The sequence below is a fragment of the Plodia interpunctella genome, chromosome 6 (genome assembly GCF_027563975.2).
Source record: "Plodia interpunctella isolate USDA-ARS_2022_Savannah chromosome 6, ilPloInte3.2, whole genome shotgun sequence".
Classification (NCBI taxonomy): Eukaryota; Metazoa; Arthropoda; class Insecta; order Lepidoptera; family Pyralidae; genus Plodia; species Plodia interpunctella.
Genome location: NC_071299.1, coordinates 3,980,213 through 3,989,469, shown reverse-complemented (window position 1 = coordinate 3,989,469; position 9,257 = coordinate 3,980,213). Strand labels below are relative to the sequence as shown.

The 9,257-nt window shown below is 32.8% G+C and overlaps 1 protein-coding gene across 1 annotated transcript; it reads right to left on the bottom strand.

The window, feature by feature from the left end:
- Positions 1-1,535: 1,535 nt before the first annotated feature.
- LOC128670798 (cuticle protein 19-like) lies at positions 1,536-8,387 on the bottom strand. The gene is made up of 4 exons (XM_053746776.1): positions 8,299-8,387; positions 4,397-4,525; positions 2,596-2,692; positions 1,536-1,924 (listed from the first exon to the last, which is right to left on the bottom strand). The coding sequence occupies exons 1-4, from the start codon at positions 8,311-8,313 to the stop codon at positions 1,764-1,766; spliced, it is 402 nt and encodes a 133-aa protein (XP_053602751.1). The 5' UTR covers positions 8,314-8,387; the 3' UTR covers positions 1,536-1,763.
- Positions 8,388-9,257: the final 870 nt, after the last annotated feature.

The window sequence follows — 9,257 nt, the reverse complement described above, 5'->3', positions numbered from 1 at the left end:
ACTCCACGCGCAATGTATTGCCCAACGCAACGGAGCACGCACGTCGGAGCAATGTGGCCAGGCCCCAAGTTAGTCACATTCGAATGGCTATAAAACGAACAAATTATGAAACCAATGCATGAATCACACAGATATGCAGATTTATCATGCAGATTCAGAAAAAAATTAGTAGGTATATAATTGTTTATTTACTGTAAGAGTTGCAAATCAATTATGATATTTCCTCGCAACTCATTCATCATACATAATAATGTAAATTTTGAAATGAAATCATATAGATTATAATAAGCCTAGTCATTACTATTGATGAGAACTATGTATTGGACAGTCGAGTCGAGTGACACTTTGATTTTTGTTTATGTACCTATCAATTCAAGTATCAGTTAAAGTATAACCAATTCAAGTCATCGGTACATTTGTAATTTTTTGACGTCATTTAGTGATGTATATCATCCTAAATTTAATAAATAATTTTAGATTTGAAAGTCATTGCCTTGAATAAATAGCTGAGTTTTAAAAAGAATAAAATATAAAAATAAGTTCTTGTTAAGTTTACAGAAACTCTTCCTCACATCGAACTGGAAAAATACTAACATATCCGGTTCAACATTGACGTGAGCGTATAGCAGAACCAAGTGCATTCTTATAGACAATGTATAAAATTGTATGCACATATCGTCGTTACTTATAACGTTAATTATAAATTTAATCTGTACATTATTATCAATTTGTTTATAAGTTATTCCTTAATTCCATATTTAAAACGATACAATTTGAGTTCTAGGACGAAAGTATAATTTTAGTCTTTTGATGCGTTTTCCACAAAATGTTTTAAGGCCATGTTTTTACAAGAGCGAAGAGTAGAGAAATGTTTTAACACGAAATTTTCGTATTTTTCCAATACGAAAATTTAATTTAACGAAATTCTACTGCAGAAGCATATACAATTGACAGACCTAAGAGTTGCCAAACAATGTATGGCAGGCATATCCAGGATATGGTTGAGAAAGTTAATGATTGGTATTTGCATAAATATGAAAAAAATCATTGGCCTTGATTGGCTTTTTAAATCTACGTTTTTATTCATTGTGGTCCATAATGTCCCTTTCCCAAAATGTCCCTTCCCCAGACCAGCACGAAAATTCTATTGGTCACTGAAACATTTTTGCTGCGTAAAACAATAATGGAATAGACGGAAACATACGATAACTAATTGCTTCCACGCATCGTTACTGCTCACTATCTACTTGAGCCGGCAAAATATAGTATGTATTCCATCATGAGCAATGGCAATACATTATTTCGACGCCTCGGAAACTGTTGAACAAGTAAATCATAGTGGTTGGACTAAGCAACCAGGCGAAATATAATTCATGAAGTTAAATGCAGGTGCATATTAAGTTTTTGATTGATTGCCTGTCGTTATGTATTATTTATGTAGAAAATTATGCGCACGAATTTCTGTGTTTTACTTTGCATCTAGTATCATTTATTTAGGTAAGTATTTAAATAAATTATTTAAAAAATACCACAAATTATTTTCTATTTAATTTATTTTCTTTAGTATAAAAAATAACAACTGATTGTTTTACTTAAAACTAGATTTGTTTTCTTCCATCGATACCAAATTGCAATAAATATAAATCAGTTTTCATTACAATATCACAGTGACTGATTTTGAAGGTACGTTGAGCGCTGATATAAAACTTAGCTTAGCGCCATCTATTGTGGTTATTGGTAACTATTTAGTAGCGCGGCGCCATCTAGTGATAGCCGAGGTAACCAGCGTCGTAGTGGTTGCCGTAGATCTGCGGGTGGTGTGCGTGTCCAATGCGCTTGACCACCGCGTTGAAACCGTTGTGCTTGTCGGCAGTGTACTCCACGATGCGAGTAGTACCGTCGGGTTCCGCTAGAGAGTACGCACCTGAAATTATTTTATTGATTTATTTATTATCTAGGGTCTAAAGTCTAACAGACCTTCATAATTCAATCTCACGCATACAGTATTGACTAAAAACTGGTACACGGAAGAGAGTTACAAAATTTTAGCGCTCCGACGAGTGCGTCGGACCATGCATGTCTGATAGTGATCAGACATGCATGGTGTGTATTCGAACTTTTGCGATAATAGCAAGAAAAATCCAGCAATATATTACATAAAAACTACCTAATAAATTATTGAACACTTTTCAGATAGACTATTATTATAAGCTAATAATTAGTATCACCTATCCCGATGTTTGCGTTTCTGTCTTTAATGAAATCTTGCAAGTTAAATTCAGTTCTCTTTCCAGTTGTCCTACAGAAATTTCCTATGTAGATTCAGTTTCCATGACAATGCATTATTATGCTATGCATGACCTGATGGTGCACCCAGATTTGGCTCCCGACGAGGGAACCTTCAATGGTTTACAGCACGGACATGGGTTTTTGACTGAAACTGACGACAATAAAAGCTTGTGGCAAAAGTTTAATTTTCGTAGAAGTAGAAGCTTTCTGAAAGTAGTTGAATTACAGCTAAGGATATGTCTTCTCTTCATGGATATATCCTTAGCTGTAATTCATTTTGTTATTGAGTATAAAACACAAATTGACCTTTAACGACATCGCCGTCCCTGGTCTCCCACTGGGTCTTATGGTCGCCGGTGTGGGGGTCCTTCACGGAGTAGTCGAAGGCGTATTTTGGGTAAGCCTGAAATAAAAAAAATTACTAATGTAAAAAATCTCTTTGGCCTAGTCGTCGTGGACTCAAACCCAGATTAAGATGGAAAATTATCTTTTTCAGAATAATCTAGGTTTGTATTGTTAAATTACGTTTTTTTTTGGCTTGTGGATTGAGAATTATATTAAAAAAGTATTCTATTGATCTCGCTCCAACAATGTCTAAAATTATTGTCTATATTAAATTAAATTGTTGTTTAGAATAAAAATTTCTGAAAGTTGTTTATCCATTTTTACAATGAAAATGACAGGCGTATTTTCAAATAGTAGGGTCGCAAGTAAAAGACATCAACGCGCCACTTAGCCACGTTTCTTTTGTGATAAATTCAAACTTACTAAGAAAAACTTGAAAACGGGAAAAAAATTAATATCTTAGTTTTGCAGTCACAATTCCTCGTTTATGAACGTTTATCACGCTTAATGTATGATACATAAGTTGATTTTACAAGAAAAGCCATGGTATTTTTAAAAAATAAAGACGCATCGAAGAATTTTTAATTTTTCAGTTATATTTAGAGTGAATTTCTTATACGTATTTATATGCCTTTCGTAAGTCTTTTTTGGTGGACTTGTAATTCCGAAAAAATAACTATATACGGGAGAAAATGCGGGCGGAGTCGCAGGAAAAAGCTAGAAAAGTTAATTAATTTATAGTTTATGTCAATCGGTTCTTACAAGCACAGTACAAACGTATGTTGACATCAATATTTTAAACTGTCACAGTCTAATAAAGCACCTATCATATCAACTTAAATTTATCAATCAACATAATAGAAACGACCGCGCAACCGCATCGAATAGGTAACCTTGTTCTATGTGAACGACTAAAGCGGCAAGGCTGTGCGATATGACGAAATGCATCAATATAATGCGTAAAACTTAACAAATGGAATTATTAGAAAAGATTTATTTGAGTTGAACTTTAGTTAAGTTAACTATTATTTATCAAGAAAAATATTTATGTCAATATTGTGTACAATTATTTATAAACCTAACCAAAATTTACTGGTTTACGCATATAATCACTCATAAATGCACAACGTCGCATCCCGTCATGCAGCATGGCATCGCTCACCCAGGGCCGGGTAACAATAACAAGAGTATTACGTAAAGGACGTTCTGCTGATCGAACGAGAATATTACAGTCTTTGACGGAAACTGTGACACTTTGTATGAGTAGTGTACCAGGAAGATATCAATTGTACCATCCGCTACTATTACAAATTGGTTATTATGAAATTATTTCCAAAGAATGTCAATAACATTATTATAGGGATAGATACCTAATTAAAATGTAAGTAAAAGTATTATATATAGGTAATTTTAAATATTCTGTCTTGGACTTGACAATCGTGTACGATTGTCCAAATTAATAACCATCATAACTACCAAACTTAGCATAGCTAATGTAGCCTAAGTTTATAGTAAGTATATCTGTCTTATTTTAATAAACACTTACATAATAGACAGCATGACTATATCCATCGTAGTCACCATATCCCCCAAACTTAATTCACTAATGTATCCTATGTTTACAGTAAGTGTAACTTAATTTAATAAAAACTTAGCATGTCTGCATGGCAGTCTCCGGCGTAGCCGCCATATCTACCAAACTTAGCCTCACTAATATATCCTATGTTTACAGTAAGTGTAACTTAATTTAATAAGTACTTACATAATAGTCAGCATGATTGTCTCCGGCGTAGCCACTATCGAAGCCGGCGTAGCCGCCATATCCACCAAACCCAGCGTGACCGATGTACCCAGCACTCACAGCGGCGCACACTGCGGCCAAAATTACTACCTGGGAAATTAATAAATTTCATTACCTATCTATACAAATTCTTTGCTTACTTTCAACAACGGCAAGAATACAAATTTTAAAATAAGAAGTAAAATGATCCGATGTTATAATATTCTTACTAGAAAATATAAATAAATTTGACTGTAAAGATCAATGACTATACATCGCTTTACATAAAGTTTTAATCGCTTTCAATTATTAATTAGGATAAATATTATAGTTAGCTATCAGAACCAAATGACGCTCAAAGGGGTCGTTGGGCGACTGGGACCGCACTAAATTGGGTCCACATTCTCAGTCCCCAAGCTCTGCATATAAATGGGCTTGCTGAGTGGGACCACAGAGTGGTCCGAATGTATCGCTCTCGGACCCTGCGTATACATTACCTGTACTCCAGATGTTACGATTATACTTTTAAACTTAAATAGATTTATAGACATAGGATAAGTCCGCCGTTGACATTATAATTAAGTAACACAAGAAAAATACTTGTATTACCTACATGAATTTTCCTTGTATTAATTTTAGTATGTTCTAATTTTTAATCCCCGACGCAAAAAGAGGGTTGTTATAAATTTAACGTATCACACACATACATACAGACAGACATGTTAAACTCACGTCTGGGGCATCGTAGCTCCCAAACGGATAAACCGATTTTCGTTTAGTTTATCCCGAGTATTCTTAGCCATGTTTCATGAAAAAAGGTTCAGCGTTCAAAAGTTGTAGCGAAATGAATAATAAAAGTAGTTTTTTTTTTAATTTATCTAACAAATAAACTTATTATATTAAAGCATAGTGATCTAGTGACGTACTTTATGATAACTCATGTATCCATTTTTTAAATTGGTAAACATTTTTTATATTAATGCTAGAATAAGGTTAGCTTATTCAGTTTCCTATTCTAATCCAAAACTATAACAATGGACGAGTAAAAACAAACACCGGAAGCCTAACGCCCCCGATAGCATATCTTTCCTGTGTTATACAGTCATAGTCAATAATAACTATATTTCCCATAGACTTACGTCGCTGATAGTCAGCGCAAGAAGTTTCTATTGTGTGAAGCATACCTATATAAGGTCAACTCATGGTATTGTTAAAGGCTGACTTTGTAGCGTAGGTAGATATCTAAAAGACTTTACCTACACTAAAAGTCAAAACGAAATCAATACTTGCATACTAATGTTATAATATAATGAGAAAGTCTGTCTATCTATCTAGCTATCTGTTTTTCTGTACCGCTTTCACGGCTAATCGCTAAACCGTTTTTGATGAAGTTTAGTATACATATAAGTATAGTTGAAGATCAAACATCGGCTACTGCTTTCCTTTTTTTTTAAATGACTATCTCTAATTAATTTTCATAAGTAAAAAACAATAAATTTAACTTTGAAAAAAAAAAAAATTTAATATTTCATGATAAACATAATATAGTGTATCTTCTATCTGCAATCTCTGTAAACTCGCGAGGTGTACCAGCTCACAGAGCCACTAGTTTTATTATTTAATTATTATATTTGCTATTTATTACTTTTTAATAATATATAGTTTATTGCAACAACATGTAGTTTAGTCCGCCTTTGTTTTCATTTAATTTTGAATACTTAGAGTGAGTTGTACCGTTAAATTTGACGTTGATTTTAACTTGCGCGCCGCTGACGTTTAAACAAAATAGCGTACTTTACCTACGTCTTTTTGCGCACGTTAAAGTTGACGGTGCAACCCACCTTTACTTATAACTTATGTTTCTTCTGTAAATGGTGCTAACATTACCATGCACGAGCCTCATTCGCACTTATAATTATCTGTAAAATTATCACTAATATCAATTTCCTCAATGAATGATGTCCGTTGCCGATTCGAGTGAATTCAACCGGAACGTACTTTTGTGTAACGCATCGTGTATTTGTTGACATCGTAATACGATGGAGTATTGCACGGAAAATGTATCAATAACACTTTTTTACTTCATAGAATAACACGATAAACGTAACCGATAGATCACGACTTTTGCAACGCACGGGTGCTCAGGTACTTTAATAAGTAAATATTTAAATAAATAGGTCTGTGAATTGGGTTTGTTCTAATAAGAATTGCGGGTTAAAAGTATTCCCTGTTTTTTAATGGCTTGCAGGTTAAATGAAAGTTACTCTATGAAAGTTATGCTGACACACGATACCTGAATTCTGACTATTGTAATTTTTTAACATACAAAAAAGTATTGTAATTTTATGTCTATTCGAATATCTACACCCTTTTGATTTATATTCATTACTAGCTAATTAGCTATATTTTTTCATGAAAATTCATCTTCCCAACAGTTAGGACATATATACAAAGTCGAATGAGAGGAAGCGAGGAAATAACGCAATTGTCCACCCCCCATTAAATTGACGCACTTATTTAAATATATATAACTATGTATCCACTTTAATAATAAGTTCACACTAAATAAACAAGTTAACAGTTACCTACATATCTTTATATAGCATAAATAGCATAGCTCTAGCATAAATATATTACGTTTCAAATTCGCAAAAGTAAAATTCGTTTTAAAATCGCAGGTTTTCTTTTAACAAAAGATATTTTTAACATATCGCTATTATGTACTTTGAAGTCTTATTAGAAAAAAAAATTAAGAAACAATTTATAATGGTAAGCCCTTCTGGCATGTTAGGGACCAACACTGTTCAAATGAGTTTCGGCATTTTTTCTCAGCAGTGGTCGTTCCAAAGTGCCAGTAGTTTGTAGCTTGTTAGAAATAACTATTTAATATAAAAATTGAAAATATGCCTGTGAAGGTCTAATTTCTGAATAAATGATTTGAATTTGAATTTCACTTACAATTTTAATCTACTATCCTCTTAAACGAACGCAGAAAAAAGCTTATTCATTATGACGTCTTTCACGTAATCGTAATATTCACAGATGCGTCTGAACTCATCTGTTTGTGATATTTATTACACAAGGTATTCGAAAACTGGATCGTAACAGCAGCGTGTGAAAAATCGTAACTTTTCCTTTCAGATTGGTAATGTTTATTTTTAACTAACTTCCAACGGTTTAATGTTTCGGTTAAATCAATTTAACGGTTAAATGTTTTACCAAATATAGGTCACTAGCTACCTGGCTCGGATACATTTATGTATATATAAACCTTCGGGAGTACATATTGTTGTCTAAATAAGAGTGAAAACTCTATCAAAATCTGTGTGTTTAAAAGCAGAAAGCTTAGAAACAGACAGACAAGCAGGGTGACTTTTGACTCCTCACCAAAAATTGTTCAGCCACGCGAACGAAGTCGCGGGCATCAGCTAGTATTACATAATTATATTTTCAGGCACAACAATAATAAATAATTATTTTAATTCTTGTATAGCGTATTGGATAATAGGCCAAACTTAATTAATGCTCAATAATATTTAGGAATATAAATAGGTCCAGATTTATCTGGTGCATAAATTCTCATTACGAACCACTATCACTCACGAAAAATTATAGGTCTAATAAATAATAAAGTATTGGAATAAAACATGCGATTTTCACCCAAATGACCATTATACACGGGGCGCAACTAATATCATAGAGGAATCGTATCATGTTCTTCAGAATCTTCAGAGTACAAGCGGCAATTTTCCAGAATTTATTGTATCTTAACTCCATACTATTCAACAGTATCTAATTCTTAATGTTATTATGAAAAAAAAAAATTATTTATATATTATATTATTCGGATCCTCAAATAACTCACTCGCGATCACAACACTTACTTGGAACGAACGCATGTCGATAACACGAGTCACTTTCCTCCTCTTCAGCCGAACCGACAGGAGCTGAACTGACACTGGTGCGGATTTCAATTTTCAACGGTATTTATAATAGACTGATATTGCACTATTTGACGCGTGTTTGGTATACGGTGGTAGCTACATGTACCATAAATACATTAAAAAAATTATAAGAAAATTATATAGAAATAAGTAGTACATTTCTACTTAGTTTCTTGTAAGTTTTTTATTTACAGTTATGTTATAAACATAAATTAACAAAAATGCAAAATTGTGTTTTATATTTTAGTAAATGATTTTTAGTGAATTAACGACTGTTCTGTAAAGAATTAATAAGTGTACTAAATTGAATCACTATTAATAAAATGTATAGAGGTAACGTTTCGATATCTCCCCTTAGTGTGCGGGTATAAGCGCACTAATATTACCCATTGCCACTAAACTAGTTTAACTTAGTTTATAACTAAACTCATGCTTTTGCAAATAAATACTTTTTGTGTCTCACTATACTCTTCTTCTCTTCTCACTAATACTCTTTGTTTTCGAACCTAGTGACTACTATTCTAAATAATAAAAATAGATACAACTATATTCTCTATATATTTTCGCTTGAACTGTTTATTTTGAACTTGTAGCTTATAATGAAAAAGGATAAATAAAACTTGATTCGATTTCACAAATAAACATAAATCAAATGTTAAATTGCTCTATTTAGCAGCATTTATTTAGACTAAGACATGATGAAATATTGAATGAATGTTTTAGGTTTAACGGCTAAATAAAGACATTAAACTCAATAACCGTACCCAATATTACGTTCTACATTATATTAATAATTACTCGTATTTCGTTTCTTTTTTCAGTGTCTGCCTTACACAGCGATTCGCCGGATCCCGGAGAAACCCTGTGTGTTTTTTGCGGAACGGTACATATCAGGATTA

Bases quoted from the DNA above. Each gene is read 5' to 3' on its own strand.
- LOC128670798 (XM_053746776.1), bottom strand. The intron at 2,693-4,396 runs GTAAGTACTTAT...TTTTTATTTCAG, and splicing joins ACAATCATGCTGACTATTAT to GCTTACCCAAAATACGCCTT. The intron at 1,925-2,595 runs GTCAATTTGTGT...AAATAATTTCAG, and splicing joins GGACGGCGATGTCGTTAAAG to GTGCGTACTCTCTAGCGGAA.